This window comes from Neomonachus schauinslandi, chromosome 4 (assembly GCF_002201575.2).
Source record: "Neomonachus schauinslandi chromosome 4, ASM220157v2, whole genome shotgun sequence".
NCBI lineage: Eukaryota > Metazoa > Chordata > Mammalia > Carnivora > Phocidae > Neomonachus > Neomonachus schauinslandi.
In genome coordinates, this window is record NC_058406.1 from 60,792,278 (window position 1) to 60,809,616 (window position 17,339).

General features: G+C 40.9%; 1 protein-coding gene across 2 annotated transcripts in view; it reads right to left on the reverse strand.

Annotated features, from left to right (window-relative positions):
• CRYZ (crystallin zeta) overlaps positions 1 to 17,292 on the reverse strand; it is a 29,495-nt gene extending 12,203 nt beyond the window's left edge. The window contains exons 1-5 of one of the 2 annotated variants that reach the window (XM_021678121.2): positions 17,169 to 17,247; positions 12,754 to 12,870; positions 11,192 to 11,344; positions 7,862 to 8,025; positions 2,938 to 2,989 (exon numbers count right to left, since the gene is read on the reverse strand). In XM_021678121.2, coding sequence (XP_021533796.1) covers positions 2,938 to 2,989; positions 7,862 to 8,025; positions 11,192 to 11,344; positions 12,754 to 12,864 — 480 coding nt within the window. In that variant the 5' untranslated portion in view covers positions 12,865 to 12,870; positions 17,169 to 17,247. Of the gene's footprint in view, positions 1 to 2,937; positions 2,990 to 7,861; positions 8,026 to 11,191; positions 11,345 to 12,753; positions 12,871 to 17,168 lie in introns of both variants that reach the window. The other variant, XM_021678120.1, reaches the window with a different exon arrangement.
• Positions 17,293 to 17,339: the final 47 nt, after the last annotated feature.

Sequence of the window (17,339 nt, forward strand, 5' to 3'; positions counted from 1 at the left end):
CTTTGAAAATGCTGAGTTGTATTTGCTCACTTAACTGAGGATGTGCAGTAATTAGCTAAATACGCATATGGACTCGGGAGCATCCAGAGTTGGAAATATAAATTTGAGATTCATCACTTTATAGTTGGTATTTAAAGCCATGAATTGGGGGCGCCTGGGTGGCTCAGTCATTAAATGTCTGCCTTCGGCTCAGGTCATGATCCCAGGGTCCTGGGATCGAGCCCTGCATCGGGCTCCCTGATCGGCGGGAAGCCTGCTTCTCCCTCTCCCACTCCCCCTGCTTGTGTTCCTGCTCTCGCTATCTCTCTCTGTCAAATAAATAAATAAAACCTTTAAAAAAAAAAGTAAGAAAATAAAGCCACGGATTGCATGAAATCACTAGATCACTAAATAAATGTACTTAGGGTAAAGGAGAAATAAAAGCATATAAGGAATATAGATAAAAACAGTTATTTAAATTGCAATACTAGGAAATCTATGTTTGGTTACATGCCACATGAACGGTACAGGTAAGTGTCACATACATTTAGAGCAGGGCTTCTCAAACTTAGCACTACTGACATTTGGGGCTGGACAATTCTACATTGCGGGGGGCTATCCTGTGCTTTGAAGGATGTTTAGCAGCATGTCTGGTATTTATCTACTAGACACCAGAACCCCTCCACCCAGTGACAACCAATAATGTCCCCAGACACTGCCCCAAATGTTCAAGGGGGAGGAGGGATGATGCCAAACCACCCCCATTGATAACCAATGATTTAGAGGAAGGTAAAATCATTATGGATTGAAAAGAATTAAAATGAAAAATGATGATAGAAACTGATTAAAATTGTAACAGAATCACAGACTCCCAGGTCTGAAATAGACTTTAAAGATTGTATGGCATATGGGAGTGATGAGCCTGAACTCAGTTGGGTTTTGGCAGGGATTTGTTTGATTTAACCAAAACAAACAAACAAACGCCCAGGATTCACGGTCTCATGAGTCAGAGAGACATTCAATTCCACAAAATACTATGGAGTTAGCACTATTGATTTTTGCTACTTAAAAAAAAAAAAGGCCTCTAATAAAACTACATGTAAACTAAAGATTTAATGCAAATATATCTCCTTCTGCTCTAAAGAGGCATTTAATAACTATTCTAAAGGTACTGTTTATGCCCTTCTTGTCAACAATTATACCAGGAACAGTACTTCAATAGATTATATATCATTATGTGTCAATTATTGTTCTTCTATTTACTTTGCTGACACTAAAATAGGGCACTCCCCACCAACATATCTGGATAACAGCTGTGTTCATAAATTCCACACCATTTTAAATACACAACATAATCCCAGAGGAATTTGAATTAAATGAGGACAGAAAGTACAAACAGAAGCAAGACAAAACCCAGTACTATTTCCCTCTAGTAGGGCAGGGAGGATCAGAAGCGCTTCTCACACCAGGCCACCAGCCTATCCCTGCCAGCCAAGGATTTAACAAACTCAGCCAGCTCAGAGAACAGTGTGGATTTTGCCTTAAAAAAAATTTTTAAAAATCATGGTGAAGTGACTGGGCTTTTTACGAGAGGGTAAAGGGAATAAAAAGAGATTTTCTTTAAATTCTTCTCTGCCCTTCCTACTGAAACCTCTCCCTTTTATACAGAGCACCAGGTTAGCTCTCTGAAAGCCAAAGCAATTTAAATAAATGGAAGTTTGACAGATCCTTTAGTTATTTTGGGTTAAATTTAATTTAACCCAAAAATAGCCTCTTTGGTGAAGCTAAGCAATGGGAATTTTTGACAAGGCGTATCTGTCATATTTTCTCAAGCCCCAAAAAGACAATCTTAGTCTTTTTAGTAAATACTCTGATCTGTGAAATCCTTCAGAATTGATCTATTTGAGGTAGACAGGAGGCTAAGTGTGGAACCTTGTGCTTCATCTATTTAAGGTAACAGAAACACAATGGGCTAAACGCTCTGTAGTCCCTGGCCACCTTTAGAGGTAAATTCACATTTTTAGGATGCCACTTATTATTCCAGAACAATGTGCCATTTGACAGGCTACTCCTTTCAACTACTCTGCGGAATACACAGTGCTCTGAAAGGGTTAACCAGCTTCCTCAAGGTGAGCCATCTAGCCCAAGGCCCTGTATTTTAAAAAACATGAAATCTCATCTCCAAAATTTCTAAAGCCTCTACATGCAGGATAGAGGTCATGTGGATTTCTTGTTAAATTCCAACCTCAGAGCTCTAACTTTTCCTCTAAGCTCCTCAGAGGCAGATTGACAGCCGGTTTCTTGAAGAAGCTTCTGACAGCCCTGTGTTGGGTTATTTCACTGAAGGGCTTATTTTAAAGTTCTCAGTCCCTCCCCCCTCCCCATTAGCATTTAAGCCATGGGTTGTGGCGTTAAGGACACAGCTGTACACCGTGCATTCCATGAATGTCCTCAAAGCGCAGCAGGCAAGCAGTGGAAGGGAGATAGAAGGGTCTGAGAATTCACAGTGTGGCTTTGCAGTGCTGTCTGGGGCAACACAGGTAAAGCTTTAATGAGCCTTAGTTTCCTTAGCTAAGGGAATATGGAATTAATATTAACTTTAAAAAACTGTTTAAAATTCCAAATAAATACTCTTACAACATATGCTACTTGAAGGCAAAAACAAAGCCAGTTTATTTTGGTCTGCACCTGACACAGGTGGAAAACCTAATACAGACATTTTTAATGGGGTGATCTGCTGAATGTATTAACCAAGAAATGCTAAACTAATGACAAGGAATCACCTTCAGAAGACAGCATTTAAAGAAGCTTTACTACAAAAAGGAATATATGTACTGACTACAAGTATTGACCATATTTATTAACATGACTTTTAAAAATGACTGAAAAGAAATATAATGTGAAATCCACACACATAAGCTCCTTTAAACATAAACTTAAAAATAAAGAAATACTTACTCCTCCGCTAGCCCCATGAACCAGCACACTTTCTCCAGCTTTCACACGGGCACTGCAAAACAAGACAAGGGTTCATCACCTCACGTTGAAGGTAATGAAGCTCAGGTGTTTGTCATTCTTCTTAAGGAAATTCTACCCTCAGTTCAGCTAACGCGTCCCCAAACAGGAAACTCATTCTGCTCTACAGCCCAAAATATTCTCCAAGCTTCACAGATCAAATGAGGGTTCTACAGGGCCATAGACGAAAGAAAACATGAAATTCATTTGTTCGTTCAACAAACGTTTAATGGGAACCTATTATGTGCCAGGCACGGTGCTGGATGCTGGTAGCACATCAGGGTGCTACCTTCCTTCTGGGAGGCTACAGTCTTTGGAGGCACGTGAAGTGAAAGAGCTGAACCTAGAGGAACGGAGTCTCTCGTTCATTCTTACAGAAAGTGTCTCAAAACAGGCTGATGATAGCCCAGTCTCGGTTCTGTGACCCAGGGTAATGCCCAAGAAAACGCAGAAGTTAGATGATTTAAGAAAACATTTTCCTTCTCTATGCCTTTGAACATCAGGTCGTACAGCCTCTAAGCCCACATTTCAGAGAGCAATGCTGAGTCAGCAGCGCTACGAGGGTGAGAAATACGATCAATCCTGTCACAGAGGTTTCCATGTCACACCAAAAAATGTCTAGATCCTCCGGTAAGATGACATATTCTTTCTACTTCTGGTTCATCTGACTACTTTTCCATTATACCGAAAATAAGGCACAGGCAGCAAGACAGACAGGAGATGCTTTATTATTCCAGATGGACAAGTGCTAATGTCCCAATCCAGCAGCTGTTCTGTGATCCAGATTGGACTCTCGGGGAGGATCTCTTACTTCCTAAAATACTGGGGGTGGCCACACTGTACAGACATTATGTTCAATCTGGGACTAAGAACACAGTGACCCAGAGTCATCCTCAAGGCTGCGTGCCAAGAGCTGACAAATAGCAATCACGAGCAGTAAACGAAGCTTCTTCCAATACTCTTGTTTAGAGGTAAGGGGACTGAGGGCAGTGAGTTAAATGGAGAGTCTAAATGATAAACTATTACCAAACACCTTGAGATTTTAAAAAGTAAAATATGAATGTAAGGGAATAGGATTACTGATGTCATACTATGGCATATGAAATACCTTTCCCAGTAATGGTTCTTTTAAGAATCTTACAGACAACCCCTTAAACACTAAGAGCACATTCTCCTAAACCACTGGGCCTGGGGTGGGGGGTGAAAAAGCAAGCTAACCCTCTCTCGGACCCCACTGCTATGATCCTTCTACCTTTGCACAGAGTCATTGTGATGGTTAATTTTATGTGTCAGCTTGGCTGGGCCATGGGGCCAGAATTTGGTTAAACATTATTCTGGATGTCTCTGTGGAGGGCCTCATCCAATCAGCTGAAGGCCTTAAAAGAACAAAAACTGACTTCTGGAACAAGAAGTGATTTTGCCAGTAGACTGCCTTTGAACTCAAACTGCAACTCTTTCCTGGGTCTCCAGCCTGCCAGTTTACCCTATCAGACTTTAAACTCACCAAGCCTCCACAAATCAATCTCTCTCTCTCTGTATATGTATGTATGTATGTAATACGTACATATGTACATACACATTCTGTTGTTCTGTTCCTCTGGACAACCCTGACTAATATAGTCAGCTCCCCTGGGGGCTCATGGCAGGGGCTCGAGCCTTGGCCTGGCCTTCCATGCTGTTGTTGCAGACTTCCTCCCAGTCACTGAAGATTAGTACCTGGCACATTAGTACCTGGCTTTCTCTTCCACGCCAAAGCCGGCCCTAATCTAAAAGATTTCAACATTCTCTGGGAAGAAAATCTTGAATCACAATTCCTGAATTCTCCCCTTTAGCCACTCTCTCCCAAGGCGGCACCTGGTAACCACCCCCAAACACTCTACTAGAGAAATATCAGACCCTAATAACCAGTGTTATGACAGTAATCTCCTATCCTAATTCTGTAAGCCCATATTCTCTCAAAATCTTTTCTCCAACTTCCCAGAGATTACCATCTCTGGATTGCTCAATTTCTGCCTACTTGTTGCTCCTGCCCCATTTCCTGCACTAGCCAGCCAGGACCCCATAGCAGGTTACCCCGGCTCCTCTCTCTTCCTCTCCTGTGCTCTCATTTCCTTCATGCTACTCCATTCTGTCACTAACATTCCAGCCCTGGATTAATGTTAAAATCCAACTTCCTTGATAATCTACCCAAAGGGCGAAGTACTATTAAAAAAAAAAAAGATCACATGACCATGCATTTTGGTGCCACTTCTGTTCTGATTCTCAAAAGATTACTTTGCCTCCCATTTAATTATGAAAAGTGAGGCAATCTCATATGAGTTCCTTCAACACTCCACCTCCCTACCCACACATTTTTCCATAGTTATACCATCTTTACCTCTTCTGGGCTTAGCAGACGAGATGTCCTTTAATATCTGAGGCCAATCTCTCCACACGTCCTACTTCTTTCCATCCCACCATCTGCCACTCCACCCTCTCTTCCAAACCTTCCGTCGCTCCCTCTGCTAGATCTTTCCTCAGCTATAAACATATTCAGCTCCCGTCCAACCTTTTGTCCCCACAAACTCCCGAGTACTCTTCTACTTCCTCCTCCTTATCTCCATTCAAGGAACCCAATTCCACCTCCTTCCTCAGCCCAATCAAGCTTCTGTCCCGCTGCTCTACTGGGAAAGTGACCTGGACTCAAGTCATCAATCACCTCCTAATTGCTAATCCTAACTGTTCTTTTTTTTCCCAACACACCTCACTGCTGCATTTGACAGCTAGCTTCCCTTCTTAGTAGCAACATCAACCACTGCCCCTAACACCACCAACACCGACGACTGAGTACTTACTCTGTGCCAGAGTCTGCACTGAGATTCACAGGTATGACTTCACTGAATTCTCACCACACCCCTAGGAAGGAGGTGCTATTAATATTCATGTTTTTCAAACCACTAAACTATAGCTGAGACAGGGAAGTAACTGGACCACGGTCATATGGCTGGTAGTAGGAGAAGACAGTCCAGTAACAAGTCTTTCTGTCTTCAAGGACCATGAACTTAACAGGTGTTTAACAGACACCATGACCTTGGCCTTGGCAAACGCTCCCTTTGGTCTCTTAGGACTCTGTCCCCTACCTCTGACTATACTCCTCCATGCTGATTTTCTCTAACTTTCTATTCTCACTCCACTGTTCTTCACTCCCTGAAGGCTTTCAGTCACTTTCATCTTGTCAACTCCCACCCACAGGCTGATAACCCCATGTTGACATCTTTACCCTTCAGGCTTCAGATTCTTTCACACAACAGGTTGCTGGTCTTTTCCATCATGATGCCTATCTTGGTTTCAACTCCAAAACTGGACCAAGCTTCCCTCTGAAACTTTTTCCTTCTTTTCTTTGTCATAGTTAAACATTTACCAACCTAAAGAGCTAGAAGTATCCGTAAGTTCATCTTCTCTCTCATTCTCCACATGCAGTCACCAAACACACCTGATTTGACCCTCTAATAGTTGTCCTTTCCCTTCCACCTTTTCTACCATGGCTTTTGCTCTGGCCCTTAGGTATTTTGCCTAAAGGATACTCGTATAAGACCCACCCATCTCCTTCTCCACTCCTGTCATCAAATCCATCCTTCGCATACTGATAGGTGATCTTAATAAAACACTCATATAACAGTATCACTCTCCTGAATAGAACATTTCATGACCCCCAATCCCTTACGGAACAGTGTGCAAGCTCTATCATCTTGCTTTTTACAATCTGAAACCTACCTATTTCATGTGACAGCTAATATTTATTAAAAGATTACTATATTCCAACCTAATTCTATGCCACTCTTTGCCTTGTAATCTTTTATCCAACAAAACCAAATTGCTATAGCTCTCCTTAAATATCATGATTCTCCCCCCTCCGACACCAGGCTATTCCCATTGTCTAGAATTTCCTCTCCCCTCCCAGCTATCCTTCCCCAAGATAACTCCCTGATTAAAGTACATATTTTCAGAGGGGCGCCTGGCTGGCTCAGTTGGTGGAGCATGTGACTCTTGATCTTGGGGTTGTGAGTTCAAGCCCCATGTTGGCTACAGAGATTACTTAAAAATCAAATCTTTAAAAAAAAAATTATATATATATATATGTGTGTGTATATATATATGTATGTATATATATATAAAAATTGTCAGATCCCAGCCATGGAGACTGACCAGTGGGTCTAGGGCAGGGCCCTACAGGGTATTTTTAAATTGCAGCAATTAGTTTCTAGGGCTGGATAACAAGATTTTTTGAACCATGACTTTAAAATAATCCAAGCCTTACATCTTGGCAGGAAGCCCTATCTCATCACCACTGTTACATCCCTTATGATCCCATAAATCCCTATGCACGTCCACACCACTGTACTTTCCACATTATACATCAATATTATAACTCTTGGGCGCCTGGGTGGCTCAGTTGGTTAAGCGACTGCCTTCGGCTCAGGTCATGATCCTGGAGTCCCGGGATCAAGTCCCGCATCGGGCTCCCTGCTCAGCAGGGGGTCTGCTTCTCCCTCTGACCCTCTTCCCTCTCGTGCTCTCTGTCTCTCATTCTCTCTCAAATAAATAAATACAATCTTAAAAAAAAAAAAAAAAAAAGGAGCCCTGGGGGGGAAAAAAAATTATAACTCTTTTGTCTGTCTCTCTTACTAGACTGTCAGCATCTTAAAGACAAAGACAGCATTTTGCTCTTCTTTGTATCCCCAGTGATTAAAATAATCTTCCAAATTAGCACAGTTTCCACTCCATAAATGCTTAATGGTAACTAAATAGTAACCGCACAGGAGAGATATGGATGCGTGATAGGAAGGCAGGCGATACCGGCTGTATGACCGACCGTGTGTGTCATTACCTGTGGAACAGAGCTCGATAAGCAGTAAAATACGGAATGCCGATGGCAGCTCCTTGCTGAAAGTCCAGTTTTTCTGGCAGTGTGTAAACACTGTGATCTGCTGCGAGGGCATACTTGGCGTAGCCCCCAGAGATGGTGCTGGTAGTGAAAACTCTGTCACCTTTCTAGGGAAAGCAATAAATCGATAAATGCACCAGGGATTAAAAATGATGTCAATGGGTATAATTCTTTACAATGCAATTTTTATAACAACAAATAAGTATTTATGTATTGTTTTCTACATCTTAGGGTCTCATAAAACTATCTTCAGCATATTGAACATTTTTAAAGGTTTTTTTTTTTTTTTTTTTTAAAGATTTTTTTATTTATTATTTATTTGAGCCGGAGAGAATGAGAGAGAGAGAGAGAGAGAGAGAGAGCGAGAGCGTAGGGTCAGAGGGAGAAGCAGGCTCCCTGCCGAGCAGGGAGCCCGATGCGGGACTCGATCCAGGGACTCCAGGATCATGACCTGAGCCGAAGGCAGTCGCTTAACCAACTGAGCCACCCAGGCGCCCCTAAAGGTTTTATTAATAGAAACCAAGAAGAAGAAAACTTAAGGAAAATAGGAAAAAAAAAAAAAGGAAAGGAAAGGAAAGAGAACCTCCAGAATGGTATAATGAGAAGACAACTAACCTTTATCGCCTTTATCGAGAGAGCTTACCGTGCAAGACACTGTATTAGGAGTCTAATGAGTATTGTCTAATTTGATCTTCTCAAGAGCCTATGAGGTAAGTACTTTTCTTATCACCACTTTAGATTAATTCCACTATACAAATGAGGAAATTGAGGGACAAAGAAGTTCAATAATTTGCTCAGATTAAGCAGTTAGTAAATGACAGTTAATACAACTATTTTCTTCTCCGAAATACTAGGAAGAAGAAACAAATAAAATGTAAGGTTTCTTCAACACACCAAATACGTGTTCTAAATCCGTCCCCTGGGTTTCTTCACCCCTGCATTCTTTCCCTCATTTTTTATGCATACACCAAGAGCAGGAAACTATGGCTGAATCCTGACAGCAAGATGAGCTGGGACAGGCTTCTTCACTTGTTACAGCATCAGAAACACAGTAAACTCTCAGGAAACTCTGCTGGGTCCTTGCTATTGAAAAGCAGACGCATAACCGAGAGTGAGGTAAGGCACGATGCAAGACTTAGAGCCTGCCTAATGTGACCTGCATGCCAGGGAAATCGGACTGTCTACTACAAACACCTGCCCCAACTCTTCTTTCTGGAAAAAAATTAAATATTCCTTGGAATAAGAAAAATATTAAGGCAAGAACTTTCAGGATTATTCAATTGCCCCCCCCAAAAGATCTAAAAAAGTAATAGCACTATGTTGTGGGATAGAAACAAAAAAGATTCAAAAGGCATCCATTCAGCAGTCAGAGACTCATCCCTGCTTAACAGTGCCACGTGCAAATGGTCAAATATGACTGTGTTAAGATTAATCCTACTTTAATAGCTTAAAAAGATGTTGCACAGATTGCAATATAATTCAAACATGTTCTAAGAATTCATTATGGAAAGCAGGACTTTGAGTTCTGTGATGGATATTAATAACAAAACAACTTCCCCCATTGAAAGCATCCTAAACCCTAAGAAGAGAGAAAAGGAAAGGATAGGAATAACTACAATGCAAGAAAACATGATGAACCATCAAAGATAAGTAACCAGGAAAAGAAAGGAATTATTTCTAAGTTGAAGGAATCAAAAATAGCTTCACTGAGAAGCCAATATTTAAAGTAGGCCTTGAGGAATTGGACAAGATTTTGAAAACTAGAACTGACAAGAGTCATTATGAGTGAAGGGAACAAAGTAAACAAAGGAACAGTGGCAGGAATAAATGCTGAGAAACCGCTAGCATTTGTGCCCAATGAGTAAGTAGTCTAATATATGGAAGGTAATAGTTTCAGAGATAAAATGAAAAGGAACTAAAGCTGGAGGATAAAAGCCCCCGCACCTATGTTTGTAAGTTTCAGTTTCATTCTGCCAAGCAGAAGAACCAATATGAGCAAAGACAGAGAAGGAAGAGCATGGGGTATGCACCTTATTAGACAGCACAGGTCCACAGCTTGGTGGAAAATTCTAAGATGTCACATGTGATCCTGGCAACCATGGGGTCATCGTGAAGAAGGCACAGAATGCCAAAGTGTAAAGAGGACTGAGAACACTGGGCAACACTGAAATTTGAGGAGCATCCCGAGAAAAAGCAGCTTGAAAAACAATGCCTAGGAGGAAGTGGGGAAGAGGACAGGAAAAATGATGTCATAGAAGCTGAAGAAAAAAAAAATTTTTTTTAAAGAAAAAGCGGCTGAGAGTGTCAAATGTCACCAAGAAGTCAAGAGAGATAATGACATAAAAGGGCCCATTAACTCCAGCAATCGAGAGGCCATTAGTGACATTAGCAAGAATGTTTCCGTGGAGCTATGGGGGCAGAAGCCAGACCGCCACAGGCTGAGGAGAGCAACGCTGTAGGAATCGGATGGTCTTCCTGTGCAGAGGCCACGTTAACCTTCTCTGTCTCAGTCCAATTTTGGTAAATGTGCTGCCAAAGTGGAGCAGGTCAAGGAATTATGAGGAAAGATGCTAAAACATGAATATACTATCCATGTTTTAGATTCCTTTTGGCATATAAATAACAAAAGCCCCGATCGTAACATTTTTATTGACTCAGTCACCTTGATCTGAGGCAGAGCTCTAAAAATGTATAGTTGACCTGGCATTTTTTTCATCTTTTACTTATTATTCAAAAGAATTGGCCTTCCCTTTATCTTATGAAACTAAATTTATAAAAGGAATCAAACATTATGTTGGTTTGTGTATTACTGAGTTAGGAAATAGTGTAATTTCCTTGCCTATTTTCTGTCCTTACATATTTCTGCTACATCAAAAGGATCACAGTTGAATTCTGTGAGGATGTGAAGATAACGAATTTACCCAGCACTTGTCCCCAACAATGGAAACAAGGAAGACCTCCAGATAAAAGGCAATCTCTTTTTTGAATAGAGGAGTCCCCCAAGTGGCAGAAATTGTGTAATGGGGCCTTTCATTTTTTTTAAGTTTTTATTTAAATTCCAGTTCGTTAACAGACAGTGTAATATTAGTTTCAGGTGTACAATCTAGTGATTCAACACTTCCATACAACACCCAGTGCTCATCACAGCAAGTGCACTCCTTAATCTGTAACGGGGCCTTTTAAAGACTTAAATAACAACACATTTTAAAAGCCATGTTAAAAAATTTGAAAAAAAATATTAAGCCAAAATGGAAATAATTTAAAATGTAATACCTTGAAAGTGGATACATTATCTCCAACGGCTTCTATTACGCCAGCCACATCTGACCCAGGAGTATAGGGTAAGAGTGGTTTCCTGCTGTAAGTACCAGAACGAATATACGTTTCCACTGGATTTACACCACATGCGTGGACTTTGATCAGAACCTGCAATGACGACATATTTTCGTTCACACGGAACATTTAGGCATTCATTCAGCATTATGCTAGGACTCCACTGATTATGGGAATTATAAAAATGGAGGGGAAAACCTCACCTTCAACGGACTCACATTAGTTTTGCAAACCAACATATACATAAAAAAGATAAGACAGAAAGGCTTATTATGTGCTATATTAAGAACATTTTGGGAAAACAGTAGTGGAAGTACTTGAGAGGATGTGTGGCACAAACCTCTATGGGCTCATCAAATCTAATTCTTCCTCCTCCTGGGTACATAGGAAGAATATTATTTCTTGGTGCCCTATGATTGAGTTTTAGCCAACAGAATATGAACAACAGTGATCAGAGTCACTGTCAGGGCCATTAAAGATGTTCTGGGCAATCCACACTGTGCCTCCACCCTTTTAAAGAAGTGACCCCAGAAGACAGAGGTGTTGAAAGTGGCAGAGCCACATGATGGAAGAAGGCTAGGTCCACAAATCACTCTTTGAGAGTTACCCACCGATGTTTTAGAATTCTGGAATTTAGTGAATGAGAAGTAATTTTCTATTGTTGAGCCACTGAGATTTTGAAGTTACATCTATCACAGAAGCTAATTTTACCTTACTTAATATATAATGATTACTTTTGCTGTAGGAGTAAGAGAAGGCCTTACAAAGAAAGTGGTATTTGAGCTAGGCCGTAAAAGGAGAGTAGATATTCTTTCAGAATGGGAGAAAAGGGTATCTCAGGTAGAAGGAATAGTATGAGAAGGAATAAAAGGGCCTCTTGGGGAAACCAGATAATGCTGCTTGTTACAGCACAGTCTATTGAAAAGGAACAATAAGAAATGAATCTCTAAAGTTAGGTTATGACCAAATTGTAAAAACTCTCAGGAGGTTCAAGGTTCGTTAAGGAAATGAGACTTGGGAGTCATGGAAGGTGTGGTAATAAAGATACATAATTTTTAATGAGAAAGTATATTGTTAAAGTCACCTGAAATGATTAAACTCTTCATTTAAATTCTCTTAAATCACATATAGAAGGGCATGTATGCAGAAGAAAACCATTTTCCTACTGTGCACAAAATAGAAATCATGAAAGTGTGTAACAGAATAACTTGTTCAAAACTACTTATGACTCCATGCAGAAAAATTCAATTATGGCACTGCACAGATGATCCTCAAACTCAAAAATGTTCTTATAGCAAGATATTTTTCCTTTTTATAGATCTACCTCACTGTTATAACTATACTCTCTTTGTCAGAGCTCACATGTATCATCGGTATAAACTTTGTCCTAATTCAATGTCTCTACGAATTATTGTGAGTCTGCTTCTTTTGAACATTAACCTGATGTGCTGGAGACTCACACTCAGTGTAATTACTGTCTGTTTTTATGTAATTATTTCCACCTGATGGTCTTTTGGAATTGGTACTGCAATATCCGACTGGAGTTTCAGCACTTCTGGTCCACCAAATTCAAAAACTCGAATCGCTCTCATCAACTTCTGTCCAGTCGCCATGGTGATCTAGACACCAAGAAAAAAAATAATGTTCTGTCATATGGTATCTAGGCTATATCACTATGTTTTTTCCCCTGGAGGAGGCAGATCAAACAATTTTTCAAACAACAATTTAAATCATGAGCTTACACAGATCTCATTTCATGTTTAAGGGCCTTTCATCTTACAAATCCTTCAGCTACAAAGCAAAATACTTGATATTACTTCCTGTAGGGATTCAGTGCCTTCCACAAGGGAATCAAACATGCAAACAAAAACATCTGGCTAGACATAGCATGATACAGTATCTTAGGTTTCTTTTTGTGCAAGTTTGTGCTGCCACATCTTAGAAATTTGTTAAGTTTTATTAACATTCGAGAAATAGACCTATTAGATTATGAAATACTTCAAATATAGGGAGAAACATAAAGAATATAATGAACACATTTACCTGCCACCCTGCTTTAATAAATCTTAACATCTTAAAAACCTAGAACATTATAGATATAACTGAAGCCTTCTGTACCCATCCCCAAGCCCATTTCTGGCCCGCACTTTTAAGAGGTGATTATTACCATAAACTCAGAGCTCATCATTCCCATGCATGATGTCATATCACTACTTCATTCAACAATATGTGCCATGTGTTGCATGTTCTCAAACTTTATTTAGATTGGATCATACTGTACTTAATTCTGCAAATTGCTTTTTCTTCTCAACATTAAGTTTTTGAGATTTATCAGTGGTGAACTCTTAGCTTTATGAAGTTCATTCATTTTAACAAAGGAGGAAAACATTAAAAACTAAAAACACTGCTTTGTATGTAATCTTTTATAAATTACAAGAGTCATTTACAGTTAACCTTTCTGTCCTCAAATACAAGGGGGCAGAAGCAGGCAGAAGACATAAACCTAAGGTCACTGTAGAGCAGTTGGGCAGTCCTTGAGGGTGACACCTGTGTGGTGTGAGGACTGGGAAAAGGCAGCTCACCCCATACCTGCCAACAGTCTCACTACTGAATTTCGATCTAGCTCTTCACTCAGACTGGGTATTTCTTAGACAAGAAAGTGAAAGTATAAAGACAGTAAAACAGAAACAACAACAACAACAAAACCAAGGTTGCCCAGCTCAGAGTTTTTCATTCTGGAAATAAGAACACAGCTTTCTTTTCCCTTTTTGTTGCCAGCATGGTGTTACGGAAAGAGTACAGGTTTTGGAATCTGACAGCTTTCAGTATGAATTCTGGCTCTATCAATTTACTAGCCAAATGGCCTTGGGCAAGGCAGTCACCTTTGTTGAGCTTCTTCATCTGAAAACTGGGCTCCCACTCAGGGTTACTGTGCTAGAGACAGAGCAAGCATCAAGCATTAAACCTGGCAAATGTTCACTCCTATATATAGTAGATATCATGATTCCCTTCCCATCTCTTTTCTCCTTTTCAATTTCTTATTCATTAAAATACTCTTGATTCTATAATTCCATAATCACTTTTGATTTTACATAACAATATTTACAGGACTCTGATTATAAAAACAAGACCCTGGCCTCAAAGGATTCAGTCTGGAGAATTATTTAAACAAAACATTAATATTAAATATTGGTTGTTATTCATTCAACATGTATTTTTTGAACATTAACTGTAAGCGAGGCCCTGTGCTAACCCCAGAGAACACAAAGGGCAAAGAGAAAATGCCCCAGCCCCTCTCCTAGCTCCTGTTCACTCTGTGCTCTCATTCTTTCACACAGCTACACACACCACATTAAGATCTGCAGCTCCTTTTCCACTTTCTACCTACTTCCTACCTATTTACTTCTTTCAAGCACTTGCATCTACCTTTTCACCAACAGACATCATTATTATCCTCAAAGAACTGTAGTGGTAATAAAAGGAAAATTATCCCAAAATAGGATCTGTCAAAATTATCTAACACATACATTTCCCCCTACATTTTGATATCTGCTAAGTTGGGAGAAAAGAACAAAGGAAGGAGGATTCTCATCCTTAATACAGGATTTAGAAGACCCTGCTGCCTTGCCTAGTACTACCATCTTATCCTACCGAGCATGTAAGGAGACCAGGTATAACCTTGACAGCGCTGTCTTCTACTTTGCTTCTGTCCATCTTATTTCCCACTGAGTCTTTGCCACTATGATCGATCAGGCTTCAATCTGTACAAACTGCCTTTGAAAACCCCCTCAACTACCCATAGGATCATCATCTGCTTCATAAGACATAACACATAAGGTGATATGTCAAAAGGAATAATAAAAAGAAATAATACAACACACAAATTGTAATAATTCTTAAACCCCTAATACCTGATTTCTTCGAAAAAGCACATCTTTTATGTCCATTGGTATAATTATTTTCACAATAGGTAGAAAAGCAACCATTTAATTGTATGCAGAAATGGAAATAAAATCACCATCCATGTTATGGATGAGAAAACATCCCAAGAGGGTAAGAGACTCACCAGGGTCACACAGAAGCAGAGCTAGAATCCAAGTCCTCTATCTTAAATGTTGATTGGTGATGTACCCTTATTGTACAATCCTTTTCATCTTACCCTTTGAAATGTTGGCACAGAAGATCCTTTAACTTCTTAAAATTCAACTAACTTGCAGGTAGGATTACATATTTTATGATTAAGGCATCTGCTCAGAGTGTGAAATTTTCCAAATGTCTGTAAGTTAGGGGGATCCAGTAGTGATACACAGGACAAGATTCTATTAGGAAAACCAATAATTTCCTTACCTGTAAAATGGGGTCAGTACTCCCTAGCATAGGATCCTTGTGAAGATTAACTGCAACAGCGCAGGGTGTGAGTGCTTCACAGCATGCCCAGCATGCAATACGCTCTACTATTCAGACTAAATCATTTGTGTGTCAGCAGGCCTGCCACCTTGCTAGTGTTTTTAAATAGATTTTTCTATTTATCAAGTATAAACTTTAAATTAGAGGACCTGGTTTAATTTTTGGTTGTACTTTTGACCTATAAAAAGTTGCCAAGCATACTTTGGAAATCTAGGAAATACAGAATTTAAAATTCCTCCTCAAACAGTGATCTTCTCTATGCTCTGTTTCAATCTGTTTGGTTTAAATAAAAACTAAAGGGACAGGGAAAATGTTAGAACTATATTTCAATATAGAATGAAGAAATCAAGTCACAAAGGCATAGCAAGGGCACTTACGAGAGAAGAGCATAAGTAAAATTAAGTAAGAATTTCTAGCAAGACATAACAAAATAAGAACTTGGAAAGAGAATCATCATTACGAAATGTGCTGCTGCTGATCAAGAATGACTCACGTAAGCCTTTTTTTTTTTTTTTTAGCCTTAAGCCAGAAATGTAAAAAAACCAAAAAATTAAAAGTAGCCTAAGAAAAGTCTCTTCCTGGCTGGGTGACCTTGTCAGGTTACTTCCCTGGTCTGGATCTCGGTGCCCACTTCTGATAAGAGGGGGTGGTGGAGGAGGAGATGAATAGATAATTCTAAACCCCTCCAGGTTCTTGGATGTAAAGATTGGGTGGAACTAGGCCGGCAGCGCTCCCGTGCTCGGGAAGAGCTCAGTGGGATTTGCTGATGCTGACCAGACTTAACATGTAGCGTGCCAGTGGCTTCAGTGGGAATCGCACAACTTTTCCATTACCAGTCCAAACTTGAGCCTTTAAATAGTTCAATCATGAACGCACTCTCTGGTCACTGTGATAAGCCTCATCTTGGAACTAAGTGAGCATTTAACGATGTGTTTACGCGGTGTTTTGTCATTTTTTTTTTCCTTTGAAAATTATTCTAGGTGGGGGTCACCGGGGTGGGTGGGTGGGAGTGTCAAAGAAACTAGGCATTTCTCTCCAAAAGTAAGACAGCACCTCTGATGGCAGAGGCGACTTAAGACCGGGCGGGTGGAGCTCCAGAGCCCCGCAGCCGCGGGAACGGCAGAGGAGAAGCCTGTTCCCCGCGGGGCTGTGCGCAGGGCCCGCGGCCGACACCGGCTGCAGCAGGAACGCCCAAGCCCAGGCCTGGCGGCGGGAGCGGAGCCCGCGGAGCCCGCGGCGGCCTGCGGGGTGCAGCCGAAACGCAGATCTCACTGGAGACCAGGGCTGGGAGCTCGCGGCCCGCAAGTGAAAGTCCCTGCGTGATTTACGGATGAGGAATTAGCAGCCCCTAGAGGGAAAGGTCTTCGGCCACGAGCTCCTTTTTCACATTCTCCAGGACAGAACGCGGCACAAGAGCGCGACCCCAATCAAACGCAGCTCCTTTGTGGACGAGCGGCGGGGAGATCCGCTGCCTGAACAACTAAAAGGGACTTTCTTTAAAACCACTTACCCGGTTCTAGAGTGGGGAAGCAAAACCTGCGAAGGCTCAGTCAGATTCCACAGAAAAGGGGACGGACCTGGGCGTCTCCTATACTTGCTGTCTCCGCCTCGCCCGCGCGTCTCTCCCCGCCCTCAGGGGAGGGCACGACACGCTCCCGAACTCGGGACGAGGAGGAAGTTT